Source organism: Falco punctatus (assembly GCF_963210335.1).
Source record: "Falco punctatus genome assembly, chromosome: 1".
NCBI classification, from domain to species: Eukaryota; Metazoa; Chordata; class Aves; order Falconiformes; family Falconidae; genus Falco; species Falco punctatus.
The window spans coordinates 118,928,784-118,950,460 of record NC_137580.1 but is presented as its reverse complement, the minus strand read 5'-3'; the positions used below and the strand labels follow the sequence as shown (position 1 = coordinate 118,950,460).

Genomic DNA, 21,677 nt, shown 5'->3' with positions numbered 1-21,677 from the left:
TGGGGGACCTGGACCTCATCCCTGCCATCAGCCCCGTAACACACAACCTGGACCTGGCGGTGCACGGGGACCACGTCGACTGTCCCCAGGGCCAGGAGCAGGTCCTCACTGAGTCCAACAAGAACATCCTGGACTTGGACGAAACCTTCATGGCCACTTCTTTCCTGCAGCACGCCTGGGATGAAGGGACAAATGATTACCTCTCCAAGTGTGCCAACATGGAGCAGTTGTTTGACCTCCACGATGCCTCTCTACTAGCAGATGAGCATGGGCCAGGCTGAGAACCGTCACGTTCAGTGCATGAAAGCATGCACTGGGGCTGGGACGCTCCCCCGGTGGGATGCTTTGCCATGGGATGCCACCACATGGCTGGGGATGGTGTCCCTGGGGCCGGGGCAGGAGGGCCATGTCTCTGGGGGGGCTTTGGGGGTCGGCGTAGATGTTTATATCTGTATTGACAATGCTTCTTTTTGGTTTTGTTGGCTTTCTCTTGCTTTTGTTATGTTGTCCTGTTTTGGGGACTCTATAGTGATGCTGTAGGATTGCAGAGATACGTGATCAATTTCACCTTTTTCATGGAAAGTATTGTAAATATTTAAAAAAAACAAACAAACAAACCCTGAAGAAAACTCCTTTTTGCCTCCTTGTTTCCTTCCAGCAGCGCCTGGCCCAGTCTGACCCTCCCGACCTGGAGGTAGGGGACATCTCACCAGCCCGGCCCTGGCTGTACAGCCAGCCCCTGTACATGGATGCTACCACTCCCCCTCTGCAGCGCCACAGCAATTCCCCATGGGGAAACTGAGGCACAAGCCACCACCTGCGTGGCAATGGTTACACGCTGCCCGTGCGGCACAAGGGTGGCCGCGCTCAGTGTCCCAAGTCCTGGGAGCTGCTCCCAACCCCTGGAGCATCCTTCCCCGCCTCTGCAGGGAGCTGCTGGGGGTGACATGGTGGTGGTGGGAGCGCCCGGGACTACCCCTCTGCTTGTGCCATGTCCCCACCCGGCTCTGTAGATGCCCTGGGAAGGAAACACAAGTGGCTTTGGAGCCTCCCGGGTACAGGGTGGCGAGAGGAGCTGCACAGAAGCCGCAGGAATAGCTGAGCCCTCGCCAGGCCAGTTACGCCCAGGAGGAGCTGGGCTCTGCTCAAGCGGGGAAGAAGAGCAGCGCACACTCAGCTGCCAGCGCAGCCGGTGCAGACAGGGCAGCGGGTTTGGGTCTGGGGGCAGCGGGTTTGGGGAGCCCCACGGGGAGGGCAGGTTGGCTCAGGGCTGTGGGGCTGGGTGCGAGGGAGGCCGGGGCCAGGCTCTGTGCCCACAGCTGTGGGGCAGGGCTGTCACCCGGGATGCTGGGAGAAGGGGGCTGGAGGGGGACTCCGGAGAAGGGCGGTCTGGCCCCTGCACCGTGCCTGCTCATCCCCCCTGTCAGGCTGGAGCATCTCCAGGGACAGAGATCCCCCTCCGCGCCCTGCCTGGGGCTCATCCTTCAGAGGGACCCACTCCGGGATGTCCCGTCCCTCTTGCCCTAGGGACACAGCCCTCCCCAGCAGACTCCCAGCACGTGAGGAGCACCCTGTCACCTCCCCCGGGATCTGCTGGATGCCATGGGCACCAGGCACTGCAGCCGTCAGCCCCAGGGCTGCCTGGTTGCTCTGCAGGGGTCACAGCTCTTCCCAGGCTGGCCAGTCTCAACACAAAATAAGGGCTGAGCTCACTGCAGAGCCTAGCCTCGGCTTGTGTGTGCTTCGTGCCGGGAGAGCAGGATGTGACCCTTGGGATGAGGTAGGGTTATCCCTTGGCGGTGGCAGCTTTCACGGGGCTCTGGCAGGAGCAGCGGCTGGAGTTTGGAGGCAGATCTGGGCTCTCCTCTTGGGGACGCGGGGGACCAGGAACCCCAAAAGGCAATAAGGAATTCCCGGTCCTGGCTTCTCCTCCTCTCAGCACCCTGGTGGTAGCACTGCGGGAGCTGCTCTGTGCTGCCCCCGGGTAAGGGTGCCACTGGCAGGGCTGCAAAGAGCTGGCAGCCCCCTGGTCCCTCGGTCCACTTATTTGCGTTGTTTTGCCCGGCACAACCGCGCAGGTCCTGGTTTTACCCGCCCTGGAAAGGGACGAGCCCCCAGCACCCCAACACTGACAGCCGAGTGCAGAGAACAGCCTGGCCAGGAAAAAGTATTCCGGCCTGTCGGAGCCAGCCGAGGGCTTTAAAGCGAGAAAGGGTGAATATGCTGGGGGGCCAGGTACCCAAACAAGCTGTCACTGCCCGAGGCTTCTGGAGGGGATTGAGGCACGGACTCCTGAGTCTGACCACAAGACCCTTCGTTAGTCCCAATCCCACCTTATCTGTCCTCGTCACTGTCCACGCGCAACATACCAAACCATCCCTGGTCAGTCACTACTGATCACGCTCTTTCTTCTTGGCTACAGACAAGGGGTTAAGCCCTAAGCTACACCCCCCCCGCACTCGGTGCGTTTCTGTGAGTTTCACGTTCTCAGCCAGCCGCCGAGACGCGGCACCGCGCACCCGCTGCGGCCTCGCTCCACGTCCCCTTTGCCTTCCCGGCCCGCAGCTCCTCCTTTCCCTCCCCCGCAGCCTTCCAGGCCCTTCACAGGCACCGTGCCCTCCGGCGCTCGCCATCGAGCTCTCTACAGCTTCTCCCCGGCGCGGGGAAAGCCCGTCCTGCGGGACGGGGCAGGTGGTTGAGCCCCGCCCCCCACGCGCCCCCGCCCGCGCCCCGCCACGCGCCCCGCCACGCGCCCCCCCACGCGCCCCCCGCGACTGTTGGGCTCGGCACCGTTTAAACGCGGGCGGAACCCGCAGCCCCGGCGCGGCCGGTGCGGGGCTCCCCGGTCCCGGCCGGCCTCGGCAGCCCCGCCGCTGCCTCTGCCAGAGCCGGGGGGCGCGTCTGCAGCCCCCAGCGAACAGGCGCCGCACCCCCGGCCCGGGAAGAAGCCAAAGCCGAACTGCCGGCTCGCTGCGAGCGCGGTGCTGAGAGGGGCTCCGCGCCCCGGCCCCGGCTGGCCCGGGCGGACCAGGTGAAGGCAGCAGCAGAAACGGCCCCGAACCCAGGGAGTGGGCAGCGGGGGGGACTCGAAGGGCTTTGCCCGAGGTGTCGCAGCCTGACATTTAGTCCTGCTAGCGGCAGGTGCGACAAACGGCCCCGCTCCGTGGGCTGCCGGGGCTGGGCTTTGGCTCTTCCCGGGGGTTTCCCTTGGTTTTGGAAAATTCTGCCTTCAGCCGAAGGCTTGCCGGGCAGCACCAGCCCGCCGGGGTGGGGGTGGGTGACACCGGGGCGCGGGGCTCTGAGGGCATCTCCCCGAGCTCTGGGGCTGCCGAAGCACCCCGGGGGAGGCACTGCGGCTCTGGTGCGCAGCACCCCGGGGTGGGTCTCGCTCAGTGGTGCTGGGGGCACCCAGACCCGGTCCTGCCCGCGTGCCAGAGAGCAGCTGCGCCTCGGGGAGCCCCAACCCCCTCTCTGCTCTTATTGCAGGACCTGCCCCGCGCCCTCCTTCCCCTTCACGTGCGCCCCGGGACTGCAAGAGCTGCCGACACACCGAGCCATGGCTGAGGGGTGGCTGAACAGCCTGCAGGCAGGCAAGGACGGAGGGCACACGGGCAGCCTGGGGGACTCGCATGATCTCAACGACAGCCTGACCAGCCTCATGTGGCTGTGTGACTTCTCCATCGTTGGGATCGCCCTGGACGAGTCCTCCTGCTGCCCCAGTGGCCCAGACCCGCACAACGGTCACAAGGTCCCCAGCTTTGCCCCACCGTGCTCACCCACGACCTCTGACACGGCCTGCGTGGGCATGTCACACACCCCTTGCCCTGCCAGCTCCTCTTGCACCTCGAGCACAGCCAACCACCCTGTGGCCGTGCACCCGCAGCTCGCGGGGGACATTGACTACAAGACCAACCCGCACGTCAAGCCACCCTACTCCTATCCCACCCTCATCCGCATGGCAATGGAGGCCAGCAAGAAGCCCAAAATCAGCGTGTCCGACATCTACAAGTGGATCATGGACAACTTCTGCTACTTCCGACACGCTGATCCCACCTGGCAGGTAGGAAGGAGATCTGGAGACCTCTTGCCGTCTCCCTTCTCCCCACAGGGCTACGGAGGGCTTTCCGAGGCAAGGTCCCATGGGGATGCCCAAAATCTTCCCACTGGTTGCCAAGTCCTAGCCTGAGCGCCGTGGCTCCTGCCATCGCTGGCTGGAGTAGACGGGGGGCAAGAAAACGGCCGGTGACTCAGGGCAGGGGTGTCTCTGCTGGGCACGCACCCGGCATGTTTTGACGTTGCCATTTCTGCTTGCTTTTGCCCATTTCTGGTTGCCGAAAATGTGCTTTCCCACCAGTCTCCCGTGCACCCAGGTAGGTGCTGCGGCAGCACACAAGCGTTCAGACGGATTCTTTTTCTCTTTTGGGTCTTAGAGCTCCATCCGGCACAACCTCTCCTTGAATAAGTGCTTCGTCAAGGTGCCCCGGGAGAAAGGCGAGCCGGGGAAAGGCAGCTTCTGGAAGCTGGACCCCCAACACGCCGGCCAGCTCGCGAACGGTGCCGTCAAAAAGCGGAGGACGCCCCCCGTGCAGATCCACCCGGCCTTCACCAACGGGGCCCAGCCCGGAGCACCGTTTGCCACCAGCCCAGCTGCTCCGGCTCGCACCTCCAGCAGCATCCTCACTGTCAACACCCAGCTGCAGCAGCTGCTGGAAGAGTTTGAAGAAGTCACCGGTGGCCACAACGGGAATGCGGTGGACGGCAAGGCAGGGCACAAGCGCAGGCACAGCTCGCCCAAGAGAACAGCCAAGGTGCCTCGGCTTTCCAGCTCGGCCTTGCTGACTCAGGAAGAGCAGACCGAGCTGGGGTCGCTGGAAGGTGACTTTGACTGGGAAGCCATTTTCAACACCAGCCTGGACGGAGACTTCTCTGCTTTGGGGGACCTGGACCTCATCCCTGCCATCAGCCCCGTAACACACAACCTGGACCTGGCGGTGCACGGGGACCACGTCGACTGTCCCCAGGGCCAGGAGCAGGTCCTCACTGAGTCCAACAAGAACATCCTGGACTTGGACGAAACCTTCATGGCCACTTCTTTCCTGCAGCACGCCTGGGATGAAGGGACAAATGATTACCTCTCCAACTGTGCCAACATGGAGCAGTTGTTTGACCTCCACGATGCCTCTCTACTAGCAGATGAGCATGGGCCAGGCTGAGAACCGTCACGTTCAGTGCATGAAAGCATGCACTGGGGCTGGGACGCTCCCCCGGTGGGATGCTTTGCCATGGGATGCCACCACATGGCTGGGGATGGTGTCCCTGGGGCCGGGGCAGGAGGGCCATGTCTCTGGGGGGGCTTTGGGGGTCGGCGTAGATGTTTATATCTGTATTGACAATGCTTCTTTTTGGTTTTGTTGGCTTTCTCTTGCTTTTGTTATGTTGTCTTGTTTTGGGGACTCTATAGTGATGATGTAGGATTGCAGAGATACGTGTTCAATTTCACCTTTTTCATGGAAAGTATTGTAAATATTAAAAAAAAAAAAAAAACAAACCCTGAAGAAAACTCCTTTTTGCCTCCTTGTTTCCTTCCAGCAGCGCCTGGCCCAGTCTGACCCTCCCGACCTGGAGGTAGGGGACATCTCACCAGCCCGGCCCTGGCTGTACAGCCAGCCCCTGTACATGGATGCTACCACTCCCCCTCTGCAGCGCCACAGCAATTCCCCATGGGGAAACTGAGGCACAAGCCACCACCTGCGTGGCAATGGTTACACGCTGCCCGTGCGGCACAAGGGTGGCCGCGCTCAGTGTCCCAAGTCCTGGGAGCTGCTCCCAACCCCTGGAGCATCCTTCCCCGCCTCTGCAGGGAGCTGCTGGGGGTGACATGGTGGTGGTGGGAGCGCCCGGGACTACCCCTCTGCTTGTGCCATGTCCCCACCCGGCTCTGTAGATGCCCTGGGAAGGAAACACAAGTGGCTTTGGAGCCTCCCGGGTACAGGGTGGCGAGAGGAGCTGCACAGAAGCCGCAGGAATAGCTGAGCCCTCGCCAGGCCAGTTACGCCCAGGAGGAGCTGGGCTCTGCTCAAGCGGGGAAGAAGAGCAGCGCACACTCAGCTGCCAGCGCAGCCGGTGCAGACAGGGCAGCGGGTTTGGGTCTGGGGGCAGCGGGTTTGGGGAGCCCCACGGGGAGGGCAGGTTGGCTCAGGGCTGTGGGGCTGGGTGCGAGGGAGGCCGGGGCCAGGCTCTGTGCCCACAGCTGTGGGGCAGGGCTGTCACCCGGGATGCTGGGAGAAGGGGGCTGGAGGGGGACTCCGGAGAAGGGCGGTCTGGCCCCTGCACCGTGCCTGCTCATCCCCCCTGTCAGGCTGGAGCATCTCCAGGGACAGAGATCCCCCTCCGCGCCCTGCCTGGGGCTCATCCTTCAGAGGGACCCACTCCGGGATGTCCCGTCCCTCTTGCCCTAGGGACACAGCCCTCCCCAGCAGACTCCCAGCACGTGAGGAGCACCCTGTCACCTCCCCCGGGATCTGCTGGATGCCATGGGCACCAGGCACTGCAGCCGTCAGCCCCAGGGCTGCCTGGTTGCTCTGCAGGGGTCACAGCTCTTCCCAGGCTGGCCAGTCTCAACACAAAATAAGGGCTGAGCTCACTGCAGAGCCTAGCCTCGGCTTGTGTGTGCTTCGTGCCGGGAGAGCAGGATGTGACCCTTGGGATGAGGTAGGGTTATCCCTTGGCGGTGGCAGCTTTCACGGGGCTCTGGCAGGAGCAGCGGCTGGAGTTTGGAGGCAGATCTGGGCTCTCCTCTTGGGGACGCGGGGGACCAGGAACCCCAAAAGGCAATAAGGAATTCCCGGTCCTGGCTTCTCCTCCTCTCAGCACCCTGGTGGTAGCACTGCGGGAGCTGCTCTGTGCTGCCCCCGGGTAAGGGTGCCACTGGCAGGGCTGCAAAGAGCTGGCAGCCCCCTGGTCCCTCGGTCCACTTATTTGCGTTGTTTTGCCCGGCACAACCGCGCAGGTCCTGGTTTTACCCGCCCTGGAAAGGGACGAGCCCCCAGCACCCCAACACTGACAGCCGAGTGCAGAGAACAGCCTGGCCAGGAAAAAGTATTCTGGCCTGTCGGAGCCAGCCGAGGGCTTTAAAGCGAGAAAGGGTGAATATGCTGGGGGGCCAGGTACCCAAACAAGCTGCCACTGCCCGAGGCTTCTGGAGGGGATTGAGGCACGGACTCCTGAGTCTGACCACAAGACCCTTCGTTAGTCCCAATCCCACCTTATCTGTCCTCGTCACTGTCCACGCGCAACATACCAAACCATCCCTGGTCAGTCACTACTGATCACGCTCTTTCTTCTTGGCTACAGACAAGGGGTTAAGCCCTAAGCTACACCCCCCCCGCACTCGGTGCGTTTCTGTGAGTTTCACGTTCTCAGCCAGCCGCCGAGACGCGGCACCGCGCACCCGCTGCGGCCTCGCTCCACGTCCCCTTTGCCTTCCCGGCCCGCAGCTCCTCCTTTCCCTCCCCCGCAGCCTTCCAGGCCCTTCACAGGCACCGTGCCCTCCGGCGCTCGCCATCGAGCTCTCTACAGCTTCTCCCCGGCGCGGGGAAAGCCCGTCCTGCGGGACGGGGCAGGTGGTTGAGCCCCGCCCCCCACGCGCCCCCGCCCGCGCCCCGCCACGCGCCCCGCCACGCGCCCCGCCACGCGCCCCCCCACGCGCCCCCCGCGACTGTTGGGCTCGGCACCGTTTAAACGCGGGCGGAACCCGCAGCCCCGGCGCGGCCGGTGCGGGGCTCCCCGGTCCCGGCCGGCCTCGGCAGCCCCGCCGCTGCCTCTGCCAGAGCCGGGGGGCGCGTCTGCAGCCCCCAGCGAACAGGCGCCGCACCCCCGGCCCGGGAAGAAGCCAAAGCCGAACTGCCGGCTCGCTGCGAGCGCGGTGCTGAGAGGGGCTCCGCGCCCCGGCCCCGGCTGGCCCGGGCGGACCAGGTGAAGGCAGCAGCAGAAACGGCCCCGAACCCAGGGAGTGGGCAGCGGGGGGGACTCGAAGGGCTTTGCCCGAGGTGTCGCAGCCTGACATTTAGTCCTGCTAGCGGCAGGTGCGACAAACGGCCCCGCTCCGTGGGCTGCCGGGGCTGGGCTTTGGCTCTTCCCGGGGGTTTCCCTTGGTTTTGGAAAATTCTGCCTTCAGCCGAAGGCTTGCCGGGCAGCACCAGCCCGCCGGGGTGGGGGTGGGTGACACCGGGGCGCGGGGCTCTGAGGGCATCTCCCCGAGCTCTGGGGCTGCCGAAGCACCCCGGGGGAGGCACTGCGGCTCTGGTGCGCAGCACCCCGGGGTGGGTCTCGCTCAGTGGTGCTGGGGGCACCCAGACCCGGTCCTGCCCGCGTGCCAGAGAGCAGCTGCGCCTCGGGGAGCCCCAACCCCCTCTCTGCTCTTATTGCAGGACCTGCCCCGCGCCCTCCTTCCCCTTCACGTGCGCCCCGGGACTGCAAGAGCTGCCGACACACCGAGCCATGGCTGAGGGGTGGCTGAACAGCCTGCAGGCAGGCAAGGACGGAGGGCACACGGGCAGCCTGGGGGACTCGCATGATCTCAACGACAGCCTGACCAGCCTCATGTGGCTGTGTGACTTCTCCATCGTTGGGATCGCCCTGGACGAGTCCTCCTGCTGCCCCAGTGGCCCAGACCCGCACAACGGTCACAAGGTCCCCAGCTTTGCCCCACCGTGCTCACCCACGACCTCTGACACGGCCTGCGTGGGCATGTCACACACCCCTTGCCCTGCCAGCTCCTCTTGCACCTCGAGCACAGCCAACCACCCTGTGGCCGTGCACCCGCAGCTCGCGGGGGACATTGACTACAAGACCAACCCGCACGTCAAGCCACCCTACTCCTATCCCACCCTCATCCGCATGGCAATGGAGGCCAGCAAGAAGCCCAAAATCAGCGTGTCCGACATCTACAAGTGGATCATGGACAACTTCTGCTACTTCCGACACGCTGATCCCACCTGGCAGGTAGGAAGGAGATCTGGAGACCTCTTGCCGTCTCCCTTCTCCCCACAGGGCTACGGAGGGCTTTCCGAGGCAAGGTCCCATGGGGATGCCCAAAATCTTCCCACTGGTTGCCAAGTCCTAGCCTGAGCGCCGTGGCTCCTGCCATCGCTGGCTGGAGTAGACGGGGGGCAAGAAAACGGCCGGTGACTCAGGGCAGGGGTGTCTCTGCTGGGCACGCACCCGGCATGTTTTGACGTTGCCATTTCTGCTTGCTTTTGCCCATTTCTGGTTGCCGAAAATGTGCTTTCCCACCAGTCTCCCGTGCACCCAGGTAGGTGCTGCGGCAGCACACAAGCGTTCAGACGGATTCTTTTTCTCTTTTGGGTCTTAGAGCTCCATCCGGCACAACCTCTCCTTGAATAAGTGCTTCGTCAAGGTGCCCCGGGAGAAAGGCGAGCCGGGGAAAGGCAGCTTCTGGAAGCTGGACCCCCAACACGCCGGCCAGCTCGAGAACGGTGCCGTCAAAAAGCGGAGGACGCCCCCCGTGCAGATCCACCCGGCCTTCACCAACGGGGCCCAGCCCGGAGCACCGTTTGCCACCAGCCCAGCTGCTCCGGCTCGCACCTCCAGCAGCATCCTCACTGTCAACACCCAGCTGCAGCAGCTGCTGGAAGAGTTTGAAGAAGTCACCGGTGGCCACAACGGGAATGCGGTGGACGGCAAGGCAGGGCACAAGCGCAGGCACAGCTCGCCCAAGAGAACAGCCAAGGTGCCTCGGCTTTCCAGCTCGGCCTTGCTGACTCAGGAAGAGCAGACCGAGCTGGGGTCGCTGGAAGGTGACTTTGACTGGGAAGCCATTTTCAACACCAGCCTGGACGGAGACTTCTCTGCTTTGGGGGACCTGGACCTCATCCCTGCCATCAGCCCCGTAACACACAACCTGGACCTGGCGGTGCACGGGGACCACGTCGACTGTCCCCAGGGCCAGGAGCAGGTCCTCACTGAGTCCAACAAGAACATCCTGGACTTGGACGAAACCTTCATGGCCACTTCTTTCCTGCAGCACGCCTGGGATAAAGGGACAAATGATTACCTCTCCAACTGTGCCAACATGGAGCAGTTGTTTGACCTCCACGATGCCTCTCTACTAGCAGATGAGCATGGGCCAGGCTGAGAACCGTCACGTTCAGTGCATGAAAGCATGCACTGGGGCTGGGACGCTCCCCCGGTGGGATGCTTTGCCATGGGATGCCACCACATGGCTGGGGATGGTGTCCCTGGGGCCGGGGCAGGAGGGCCATGTCTCTGGGGGGGCTTTGGGGGTCGGCGTAGATGTTTATATCTGTATTGACAATGCTTCTTTTTGGTTTTGTTGGCTTTCTCTTGCTTTTGTTATGTTGTCTTGTTTTGGGGACTCTATAGTGATGATGTAGGATTGCAGAGATACGTGTTCAATTTCACCTTTTTCATGGAAAGTATTGTAAATATTAAAAAAAAAAAAAAAACAAACCCTGAAGAAAACTCCTTTTTGCCTCCTTGTTTCCTTCCAGCAGCGCCTGGCTCAGTCTGACCCTCCCGACCTGGAGGTAGGGGACATCTCACCAGCCCGGCCCTGGCTGTACAGCCAGCCCCTGTACATGGATGCTACCACTCCCCCTCTGCAGCGCCACAGCAATTCCCCATGGGGAAACTGAGGCACAAGCCACCACCTGCGTGGCAATGGTTACACGCTGCCCGTGCGGCACAAGGGTGGCCGCGCTCAGTGTCCCAAGTCCTGGGAGCTGCTCCCAACCCCTGGAGCATCCTTCCCCGCCTCTGCAGGGAGCTGCTGGGGGTGACATGGTGGTGGTGGGAGCGCCCGGGACTACCCCTCTGCTTGTGCCATGTCCCCACCCGGCTCTGTAGATGCCCTGGGAAGGAAACACAAGTGGCTTTGGAGCCTCCCGGGTACAGGGTGGCGAGAGGAGCTGCACAGAAGCCGCAGGAATAGCTGAGCCCTCGCCAGGCCAGTTACGCCCAGGAGGAGCTGGGCTCTGCTCAAGCGGGGAAGAAGAGCAGCGCACACTCAGCTGCCAGCGCAGCCGGTGCAGACAGGGCAGCGGGTTTGGGTCTGGGGGCAGCGGGTTTGGGGAGCCCCACGGGGAGGGCAGGTTGGCTCAGGGCTGTGGGGCTGGGTGCGAGGGAGGCCGGGGCCAGGCTCTGTGCCCACAGCTGTGGGGCAGGGCTGTCACCCGGGATGCTGGGAGAAGGGGGCTGGAGGGGGACTCCGGAGAAGGGCGGTCTGGCCCCTGCACCGTGCCTGCTCATCCCCCCTGTCAGGCTGGAGCATCTCCAGGGACAGAGATCCCCCTCCGCGCCCTGCCTGGGGCTCATCCTTCAGAGGGACCCACTCCGGGATGTCCCGTCCCTCTTGCCCTAGGGACACAGCCCTCCCCAGCAGACTCCCAGCACGTGAGGAGCACCCTGTCACCTCCCCCGGGATCTGCTGGATGCCATGGGCACCAGGCACTGCAGCCGTCAGCCCCAGGGCTGCCTGGTTGCTCTGCAGGGGTCACAGCTCTTCCCAGGCTGGCCAGTCTCAACACAAAATAAGGGCTGAGCTCACTGCAGAGCCTAGCCTCGGCTTGTGTGTGCTTCGTGCCGGGAGAGCAGGATGTGACCCTTGGGATGAGGTAGGGTTATCCCTTGGCGGTGGCAGCTTTCACGGGGCTCTGGCAGGAGCAGCGGCTGGAGTTTGGAGGCAGATCTGGGCTCTCCTCTTGGGGACGCGGGGGACCAGGAACCCCAAAAGGCAATAAGGAATTCCCGGTCCTGGCTTCTCCTCCTCTCAGCACCCTGGTGGTAGCACTGCGGGAGCTGCTCTGTGCTGCCCCCGGGTAAGGGTGCCACTGGCAGGGCTGCAAAGAGCTGGCAGCCCCCTGGTCCCTCGGTCCACTTATTTGCGTTGTTTTGCCCGGCACAACCGCGCAGGTCCTGGTTTTACCCGCCCTGGAAAGGGACGAGCCCCCAGCACCCCAACACTGACAGCCGAGTGCAGAGAACAGCCTGGCCAGGAAAAAGTATTCTGGCCTGTCGGAGCCAGCCGAGGGCTTTAAAGCGAGAAAGGGTGAATATGCTGGGGGGCCAGGTACCCAAACAAGCTGCCACTGCCCGAGGCTTCTGGAGGGGATTGAGGCACGGACTCCTGAGTCTGACCACAAGACCCTTCGTTAGTCCCAATCCCACCTTATCTGTCCTCGTCACTGTCCACGCGCAACATACCAAACCATCCCTGGTCAGTCACTACTGATCACGCTCTTTCTTCTTGGCTACAGACAAGGGGTTAAGCCCTAAGCTACACCCCCCCCGCACTCGGTGCGTTTCTGTGAGTTTCACGTTCTCAGCCAGCCGCCGAGACGCGGCACCGCGCACCCGCTGCGGCCTCGCTCCACGTCCCCTTTGCCTTCCCGGCCCGCAGCTCCTCCTTTCCCTCCCCCGCAGCCTTCCAGGCCCTTCACAGGCACCGTGCCCTCCGGCGCTCGCCATCGAGCTCTCTACAGCTTCTCCCCGGCGCGGGGAAAGCCCGTCCTGCGGGACGGGGCAGGTGGTTGAGCCCCGCCCCCCACGCGCCCCCGCCCGCGCCCCGCCACGCGCCCCGCCACGCGCCCCGCCACGCGCCCCCCCACGCGCCCCCCGCGACTGTTGGGCTCGGCACCGTTTAAACGCGGGCGGAACCCGCAGCCCCGGCGCGGCCGGTGCGGGGCTCCCCGGTCCCGGCCGGCCTCGGCAGCCCCGCCGCTGCCTCTGCCAGAGCCGGGGGGCGCGTCTGCAGCCCCCAGCGAACAGGCGCCGCACCCCCGGCCCGGGAAGAAGCCAAAGCCGAACTGCCGGCTCGCTGCGAGCGCGGTGCTGAGAGGGGCTCCGCGCCCCGGCCCCGGCTGGCCCGGGCGGACCAGGTGAAGGCAGCAGCAGAAACGGCCCCGAACCCAGGGAGTGGGCAGCGGGGGGGACTCGAAGGGCTTTGCCCGAGGTGTCGCAGCCTGACATTTAGTCCTGCTAGCGGCAGGTGCGACAAACGGCCCCGCTCCGTGGGCTGCCGGGGCTGGGCTTTGGCTCTTCCCGGGGGTTTCCCTTGGTTTTGGAAAATTCTGCCTTCAGCCGAAGGCTTGCCGGGCAGCACCAGCCCGCCGGGGTGGGGGTGGGTGACACCGGGGCGCGGGGCTCTGAGGGCATCTCCCCGAGCTCTGGGGCTGCCGAAGCACCCCGGGGGAGGCACTGCGGCTCTGGTGCGCAGCACCCCGGGGTGGGTCTCGCTCAGTGGTGCTGGGGGCACCCAGACCCGGTCCTGCCCGCGTGCCAGAGAGCAGCTGCGCCTCGGGGAGCCCCAACCCCCTCTCTGCTCTTATTGCAGGACCTGCCCCGCGCCCTCCTTCCCCTTCACGTGCGCCCCGGGACTGCAAGAGCTGCCGACACACCGAGCCATGGCTGAGGGGTGGCTGAACAGCCTGCAGGCAGGCAAGGACGGAGGGCACACGGGCAGCCTGGGGGACTCGCATGATCTCAACGACAGCCTGACCAGCCTCATGTGGCTGTGTGACTTCTCCATCGTTGGGATCGCCCTGGACGAGTCCTCCTGCTGCCCCAGTGGCCCAGACCCGCACAACGGTCACAAGGTCCCCAGCTTTGCCCCACCGTGCTCACCCACGACCTCTGACACGGCCTGCGTGGGCATGTCACACACCCCTTGCCCTGCCAGCTCCTCTTGCACCTCGAGCACAGCCAACCACCCTGTGGCCGTGCACCCGCAGCTCGCGGGGGACATTGACTACAAGACCAACCCGCACGTCAAGCCACCCTACTCCTATCCCACCCTCATCCGCATGGCAATGGAGGCCAGCAAGAAGCCCAAAATCAGCGTGTCCGACATCTACAAGTGGATCATGGACAACTTCTGCTACTTCCGACACGCTGATCCCACCTGGCAGGTAGGAAGGAGATCTGGAGACCTCTTGCCGTCTCCCTTCTCCCCACAGGGCTACGGAGGGCTTTCCGAGGCAAGGTCCCATGGGGATGCCCAAAATCTTCCCACTGGTTGCCAAGTCCTAGCCTGAGCGCCGTGGCTCCTGCCATCGCTGGCTGGAGTAGACGGGGGGCAAGAAAACGGCCGGTGACTCAGGGCAGGGGTGTCTCTGCTGGGCACGCACCCGGCATGTTTTGACGTTGCCATTTCTGCTTGCTTTTGCCCATTTCTGGTTGCCGAAAATGTGCTTTCCCACCAGTCTCCCGTGCACCCAGGTAGGTGCTGCGGCAGCACACAAGCGTTCAGACGGATTCTTTTTCTCTTTTGGGTCTTAGAGCTCCATCCGGCACAACCTCTCCTTGAATAAGTGCTTCGTCAAGGTGCCCCGGGAGAAAGGCGAGCCGGGGAAAGGCAGCTTCTGGAAGCTGGACCCCCAACACGCCGGCCAGCTCGAGAACGGTGCCGTCAAAAAGCGGAGGACGCCCCCCGTGCAGATCCACCCGGCCTTCACCAACGGGGCCCAGCCCGGAGCACCGTTTGCCACCAGCCCAGCTGCTCCGGCTCGCACCTCCAGCAGCATCCTCACTGTCAACACCCAGCTGCAGCAGCTGCTGGAAGAGTTTGAAGAAGTCACCGGTGGCCACAACGGGAATGCGGTGGACGGCAAGGCAGGGCACAAGCGCAGGCACAGCTCGCCCAAGAGAACAGCCAAGGTGCCTCGGCTTTCCAGCTCGGCCTTGCTGACTCAGGAAGAGCAGACCGAGCTGGGGTCGCTGGAAGGTGACTTTGACTGGGAAGCCATTTTCAACACCAGCCTGGACGGAGACTTCTCTGCTTTGGGGGACCTGGACCTCATCCCTGCCATCAGCCCCGTAACACACAACCTGGACCTGGCGGTGCACGGGGACCACGTCGACTGTCCCCAGGGCCAGGAGCAGGTCCTCACTGAGTCCAACAAGAACATCCTGGACTTGGACGAAACCTTCATGGCCACTTCTTTCCTGCAGCACGCCTGGGATAAAGGGACAAATGATTACCTCTCCAACTGTGCCAACATGGAGCAGTTGTTTGACCTCCACGATGCCTCTCTACTAGCAGATGAGCATGGGCCAGGCTGAGAACCGTCACGTTCAGTGCATGAAAGCATGCACTGGGGCTGGGACGCTCCCCCGGTGGGATGCTTTGCCATGGGATGCCACCACATGGCTGGGGATGGTGTCCCTGGGGCCGGGGCAGGAGGGCCATGTCTCTGGGGGGGCTTTGGGGGTCGGCGTAGATGTTTATATCTGTATTGACAATGCTTCTTTTTGGTTTTGTTGGCTTTCTCTTGCTTTTGTTATGTTGTCTTGTTCTGGGGACTCTATAGTGATGATGTAGGATTGCAGAGATACGTGTTCAATTTCACCTTTTTCATGGAAAGTATTGTAAATATTAAAAAAAAAAAAAAAAACAAACCCTGAAGAAAACTCCTTTTTGCCTCCTTGTTTCCTTCCAGCAGCGCCTGGCTCAGTCTGACCCTCCCGACCTGGAGGTAGGGGACATCTCACCAGCCCGGCCCTGGCTGTACAGCCAGCCCCTGTACATGGATGCTACCACTCCCCCTCTGCAGCGCCACAGCAATTCCCCATGGGGAAACTGAGGCACAAGCCACCACCTGCGTGGCAATGGTTACACGCTGCCCGTGCGGCACAAGGGTGGCCGCGCTCAGTGTCCCAAGTCCTGGGAGCTGCTCCCAACCCCTGGAGCATCCTTCCCCGCCTCTGCAGGGAGCTGCTGGGGGTGACATGGTGGTGGTGGGAGCGCCCGGGACTACCCCTCTGCTTGTGCCATGTCCCCACCCGGCTCTGTAGATGCCCTGGGAAGGAAACACAAGTGGCTTTGGAGCCTCCCGGGTACAGGGTGGCGAGAGGAGCTGCACAGAAGCCGCAGGAATAGCTGAGCCCTCGCCAGGCCAGTTACGCCCAGGAGGAGCTGGGCTCTGCTCAAGCGGGGAAGAAGAGCAGCGCACACTCAGCTGCCAGCGCAGCCGGTGCAGACAGGGCAGCGGGTTTGGGTCTGGGGGCAGCGGGTTTGGGGAGCCCCACGGGGAGGGCAGGTTGGCTCAGGGCTGTGGGGCTGGGTGCGAGGGAGGCCGGGGCCAGGCTCTGTGCCCACAGCTGTGGGGCAGGGCTGTCACCCGGGATGCTGGGAGAAGGGGGCTGGAGGGGGACTCCGGAGAAGGGCGGTCTGGCCCCTGCACCGTGCCTGCTCATCCCCCCTGTCAGGCTGGAGCATCTCCAGGGACAGAGATCCCCCTCCGCGCCCTGCCTGGGGCTCATCCTTCAGAGGGACCCACTCCGGGATGTCCCGTCCCTCTTGCCCTAGGGACACAGCCCTCCCCAGCAGACTCCCAGCACGTGAGGAGCACCCTGTCACCTCCCCCGGGATCTGCTGGATGCCATGGGCACCAGGCACTGCAGCCGTCAGCCCCAGGGCTGCCTGGTTGCTCTGCAGGGGTCACAGCTCTTCCCAGGCTGGCCAGTCTCAACACAAAATAAGGGCTGAGCTCACTGCAGAGCCTAGCCTCGGCTTGTGTGTGCTTCGTGCCGGGAGAGCAGGATGTGACCCTTGGGATGAGGTAGGGTTATCCCTTGGCGGTGGCAGCTTTCACGGGGCTCTGGCAGGAGCAGCGGCTGGAGTTTGGAGGCAGATCTGGGCTCTCCTCTTGGGGACGCGGGGGACCAGGAACCCCAAAAGGCAATAAGGAATTCCCGGTCCTGGCTTCTCCTCCTCTCAGCACCCTGGTGGTAGCACTGCGGGAGCTGCTCTGTGCTGCCCCCGGGTAAGGGTGCCACTGGCAGGGCTGCAAAGAGCTGGCAGCCCCCTGGTCCCTCGGTCCACTTATTTGCGTTGTTTTGCCCGGCACAACCGCGCAGGTCCTGGTTTTACCCGCCCTGGAAAGGGACGAGCCCCCAGCACCCCAACACTGACAGCCGAGTGCAGAGAACAGCCTGGCCAGGAAAAAGTATTCCGGCCTGTCGGAGCCAGCCGAGGGCTTTAAAGTGAAAAAGGGTGAATATAAAGGAGGTAGCAGGCGAGGCCTGAAACAACCTCATTTTGTTCAGCTTCTGAAAGCAACAAAACCTACTTGGATGTGATTTTTTTTTTCTTTCAATGAAATGGTTCGGGGGGGGTAGGTACTATTTTTTAAGCAGCAGCCAGGAGGTGTATAACTGGGGGTTCCATGGGGTGAGGGATGGCTTCCCACAAGCGCAGAGGCAGGCAGGACAGGACGCTGCTGCCCACACAAAGCCCGTGTGTGCTTGGGGCAAAGCACAGTGCCAGGAGGGAGGTCAGGACCTGGCAGCACCCAGCTTGCCTGGGCTTGCCGGTTGGCAGCAGGCTTGCAGCCTGGGGCTGGGGCTGGTCCAGCCCTGCAGGCTGCCCCAGCTCACCCAGCACAGGGGCAGTGATGGGTTAGGGACCCCCAAGCTGGCAGTGTTCCCCTGCTCTATGCATAGGCAAAGCATCCTGCAATGAAAACCCAAGTCACTACACCCATAGCTGGCTGCATTTTGGGGCATCCCACCAAAGTGGGTCTGGGAAGCATCCAGTTCCAAAAATTCCCTGCAACTCAGCCTTTGCAGCCCCAGACAGGTTCCTTCCCCAGCTGGTTATGAAGCACATGGCAATTATTCCTTTATTATTTATTTATATTCCCCCAGCCGTTCCCTCATCCATCATCCCTCTCTGATGGGCAAACATTGACACCTCAAACCAATCTCCTGTTCACAGAGGGGGGGGGGAAATATACACATAAGCCCTTCTTTTCTCTCCTTTTCTTGCCCTGTCTTTCTTTCCCCTCCATTGAGTGCGGGGCTGGCACAGATCCATTCTGGCAACAGCCGGCTTTCACTTGCTAATCATCCTAAATATTGAAAATCAACGCCTAGAATAAACAGCTCAAAGATTGGGGCCATCTCTGCTCTGTTTGGAAATGCTAATCTCAATGCCTTTTGTTTCCCTTGTGTGGATTTGGTGCTGTGCGTTTGGAGGAGGTCACAGCTCATGGGTTCTCCCTCCACCCCCAGATTTTTCTCTTTTTTTATTATTATGTTTTTTCTCTCTTCATCGTGAAAAATCCAGCCCATTTTAACATCCCAGGCTGGGATGGCTGGAGTGGTGAGGGGGGAGAAGGGGGAGACAGGATGGATGAGGGTAGGGAATGGACTTGCCTTGCATAGCAATGAAGGAACCTCCAAAGTTTGGGAAAAAACATGTTCCCAAACTGCACCCAGGAGTTCACATGGATGAGAAATCTCATGGGAACCACACAATGGCATTGGGGCAGCCTGCAATGAAGGGTAGAGTTTGGGGACAGCTCAGGGCCCCCCTGCTCCTGCAACACTGATTTTTAGAGGGGGGTTATATCTGATGGGATGGAAGTGCCACAGCAAACCCCAGACAGGCTGAGATGGACCCCAGGGCTGGACCCCAATATCTCTGCCTGAAGGGACCAGGTTGAGTGCAAACACCTTTCTGCGAAGTCATAGGAGCTCTGGGAAAGGTGGCTTTGAGAACAGAGAGAGGCCAAAGCCCCCTTTCTGCTTTTTCAGCAGTGACCTTGCACTGCTAGCAGAGGTCAGTGGGACCTGCAGCAATGCATAGCTTGGATGGCTTACAGCATCCTGATGGGGAAACCGAGGCAGGGCAAGGCAGTGGTTTGATGTGGACCAGAACCTGATTATCTGGGCAGCACTTCTGCAGCATGCCTGCACGCTCGTGTTTTTGGGGCGCACTTTGCTGGCACCAGGGATCCCATCCAGCAAAGCTCTCCTCCAGCACCTGCCTCCCTCTGTGCCCCAGGAAGCCCTGGGATGGGTCAGTGGGCTGTTGCCAGTGGCCGTTCCCGGCAGCGTGGCTGGCACAATGTGCCGGCAGGCCAGGGCTTGTCCTGTGGCGGGAGGAGTGCCGGTGGCTGCTCGCCCAAGCCACAATGGAACAGCCCCTGCGTAAATGCCGTCACGAGGAGGTGCTCGGCATGTTGCCCCCTCCTCCTCCTCCTCCTCACCATCCCCCTAAGATGCGCCTGAGTATGGGGCTGCAACCCCACAGGGCTTCTGCTCCTCCAGCCCAGCCCATGCCATGGGAAGTGGGCCCTATGGGCAGGGGGGACACATCCAACCCCTGCAGTGGAGGGGCTGAGCTAACAGAGCAGTGCCAGCATCACCTCCTTCTTTGAGAAACCACGTTACACCAAGGTCGAAACTTGGCTGGTTTGCAAACAAGCACTGGGGCCACAGGGATTTCTTTACAAAGGCTGTTTTTTCAGGTGATTTATTTCCAGGTTCGGAGCATTAGGGCCATCCCAAATCCTGAGATATGTTTTTTTCTTTTTCACTGCCATCAAGATGGTGAGAAACACTTAAACACCGCCCCCCCCCCCCGAAAAGTTGCAAGCAGCGGCAGGCTGCAGGTTCTGCACCCTGCAGATATGCAGATACAGCTCACCCATGGGTGCTGCTGCGGGCAGAGCTGGACACCAAAGGCAGCATGAGGGGGAGCAGGTGCATTTGGGGAATGGCCCAACTTAGGGCAATGTGGGCATAAGACCTGAATATCTGGGGGTTACGGATGGGGCCAGCCAGGCTGAGCAGCATGGGGACATTGGGTGCTGATCCCCTGGGTTGCTCCCATCCTGCCCATGGGGGCTGCTGGGCTGGAGGCTGGCACAGGCAGCGGGAGGGCTTGGGAGCATTACGAGAGGCGGGTGTTGACCTAGAAATCGCAAAGAATTTGGCCTGGCATCGAGCTGGCAGGCAGCGTGCCAGCCTGGCAGCCGAAGGAAGTGCAGCTACATTCCGAAACGGCGTTTCTTTTCCCCATGCCTGGCCGAGAGAGGTGCCTGCTGTCTGCCCTGGGAGCTCCGTGGGCATTTTGGGCTCGCTGGTGTTGAGAGGTGGGGTGCTCACTGCTTCTAGCAGAGGCATTGCTGGCTGAGTGTGAGCTAAGGATTTGGTTTTGCTCCTTTGAGGAGCGCATGCTCCCACCCAGCACACGGTCAGTGCTGATTCCCAGCTGGGGAACAGGGGGAGCAGACCTGCAGGTGCTGGGAGGACTAATGCTCCATCCTGACAGCTTCTGGTTACAAGACACATTAACAGGCAGCGATGTGCAAACATCCAAAGGTCAGAACTGGGCAGTGGCAAGGCAGCAGCAACGGCTCCAGACCCTGCAAGTGCAGCAGGAAAAGGCAGGACCCCCACACCTTACTGCGGGCAGAGAGGGATGACAGAGGAGGGTCCCCTCTGCACAGCGCTCATTGGACCTGCACCCCTTGGCAGGCTCTGGGGTCGCCAAGCGCATTCCTGCTGAGGGGATGGGGCCAGCTGCAGCCCTGCATGGCCTCTCTGTTCCCATCACGTGGGGGGATGCACGCCCAACACCAGCCCACATGGCAAACACCCCCCTTCCCCAGCAACGCAGCGTAGAGAGAAAATGAGCATTGTCCCCAGCCTGGCCCCCAGCTCACAAAATACGGTGCCGTGTAGTTCCTCTGTCCTGTCCCAAGGACTGACCCTACTGGCGCATGCACACACATCCCACCCGGCCCAAACCCAGCTGGGAACTTCAGCTCCTGCTCTAGGGAGGAGAGGAAGGGCTCAGCCACGTGCTGGGTGGCACCATGTTGGTTCCCAGTATGTGCCAGCTCCTTGGTGGCCCGAGAGGCTCGGCTGGAGGAGGGGGTCTCTTGCCTGTTCCCCCCACTCTGGCAGAGCACTAAGTAAACAGTGACAAGGAGAACCTCGTTAATCCTGGTCATTCATTTACAAAAAGACATTTAGAGCTGCCTATGAAGGCAGTTATCAGAGCACAGGGGAGGTTTTCCCAGCAGGACCTTAATTCCCTTCACAAATAAAGCTGGAGGGAGGGAAAGCACAGCTTGTGACTGCAATGGATGAGTTTGGGGGGGACTTTGGGGGCCATCCTTCAAGGGGCTGATCCGCATGAACCCCTTTCCTGCAAGGAGCAGAGGATCGTTGAGGGATTCCCCATTAGGTGATTGCTTGGACACTGTTTCAGTGCAATTGCTGCCATGCTGCATCCCTTCCCTGGAGCAGTGAGGCTGGCATGGCTCCTCGGTGCCACACGGGAAGGACTGGGAAGCTGCAGGAACCCAAACATCAACTCTTGTTCCACATGGACCCAGTTTTCCAGGAGCCCTGCGCATCTCTACAGCACATCACGATGCTCTGGACCCAGGTCAGGATCAAAGTGAAGCCGGTGGGGCTTGGAGATGTTACCAGGGAGGCAAAGTCCTTTGGTGGGTTTGATTCCTGTCTCATCCCTTCAAGTTCATGGGCATGATAACAGCCTGGGCGCATCCCATGCCCTGTCTGTGCATGCTTGCTCCCTCTTTCAGGGGCTCTCCCCTTTTAATCCCACCTGGAAGGGAAAGTTGGGGACTTCTCAGCCAGTTCCGAGCTCCTGGTTTTTCTGGCTGAAGATTAATCTGGCTAAAGATTAATCGCCTTTTCTATCCAGCTGACCGAAGGGGAGACAGAATAGGCTGTGTCTGGGATGGAGGCGAGGGCACTGCCACCGGCAACGGTGTTCCCACGCGTTCTTGCAGCCCAGGGCACCAGCGGGTCACACTGCGGGGGCACGCAGCCTGGGACAGCCCTTCAGCCCATAATGAAAGTTTTGTAATTTTATG

General features: G+C 61.9%; 4 protein-coding genes across 4 annotated transcripts in view; all 4 read left to right on the top strand.

The window, feature by feature from the left end:
• The window catches only part of LOC308055019 (forkhead box protein J1-like), a 2,409-nt gene extending 2,092 nt beyond the window's left edge, over window positions 1-317 (top strand). The window contains exon 3 of the mRNA XM_080368588.1: window positions 3-317. Within this exon, the coding sequence (XP_080224714.1) occupies window positions 3-281 (279 nt within the window). The 3' untranslated portion in view covers window positions 282-317. The remainder of the gene's footprint in view (window positions 1-2) is intronic.
• Window positions 318-2,808: 2,491 nt separating this feature from the next.
• Window positions 2,809-7,094, top strand: LOC308059068 (forkhead box protein J1-like). Its single transcript, XM_080375926.1, has 2 exons — window positions 2,809-4,060; window positions 4,431-7,094. Exons 1-2 carry the CDS (start codon window positions 3,557-3,559, stop codon window positions 5,211-5,213), a joined length of 1,287 nt encoding a protein of 428 aa, XP_080232052.1. The 5' UTR covers window positions 2,809-3,556; the 3' UTR covers window positions 5,214-7,094.
• Window positions 7,095-7,751: 657 nt separating this feature from the next.
• LOC308058433 (forkhead box protein J1-like) lies at window positions 7,752-12,037 on the top strand. The gene is made up of 2 exons (XM_080374164.1): window positions 7,752-9,003; window positions 9,374-12,037. The coding sequence occupies exons 1-2, from the start codon at window positions 8,500-8,502 to the stop codon at window positions 10,154-10,156; spliced, it is 1,287 nt and encodes a 428-aa protein (XP_080230290.1). The 5' UTR covers window positions 7,752-8,499; the 3' UTR covers window positions 10,157-12,037.
• A 657-nt stretch (window positions 12,038-12,694) lies between these two features.
• Window positions 12,695-15,144, top strand: LOC308066386 (forkhead box protein J1-like). Its single transcript, XM_080393605.1, has 2 exons — window positions 12,695-13,946; window positions 14,317-15,144. The coding sequence occupies exons 1-2, from the start codon at window positions 13,443-13,445 to the stop codon at window positions 15,097-15,099; spliced, it is 1,287 nt and encodes a 428-aa protein (XP_080249731.1). The 5' UTR covers window positions 12,695-13,442; the 3' UTR covers window positions 15,100-15,144.
• The last annotated feature ends 6,533 nt before the right edge of the window (window positions 15,145-21,677 follow it).

Bases quoted from the DNA above. Each gene is read 5' to 3' on its own strand.
- LOC308066386 (XM_080393605.1), top strand. From the start codon at position 13,443: ATGGCTGAGGGGTGGCTGAACAGCCTGCAGGCAGGCAAGGACGGAGGG. The intron at 13,947-14,316 runs GTAGGAAGGAGA...TTTGGGTCTTAG, and splicing joins ACGCTGATCCCACCTGGCAG to AGCTCCATCCGGCACAACCT.
- LOC308058433 (XM_080374164.1), top strand. From the start codon at position 8,500: ATGGCTGAGGGGTGGCTGAACAGCCTGCAGGCAGGCAAGGACGGAGGG. The intron at 9,004-9,373 runs GTAGGAAGGAGA...TTTGGGTCTTAG, and splicing joins ACGCTGATCCCACCTGGCAG to AGCTCCATCCGGCACAACCT.
- LOC308059068 (XM_080375926.1), top strand. From the start codon at position 3,557: ATGGCTGAGGGGTGGCTGAACAGCCTGCAGGCAGGCAAGGACGGAGGG. The intron at 4,061-4,430 runs GTAGGAAGGAGA...TTTGGGTCTTAG, and splicing joins ACGCTGATCCCACCTGGCAG to AGCTCCATCCGGCACAACCT.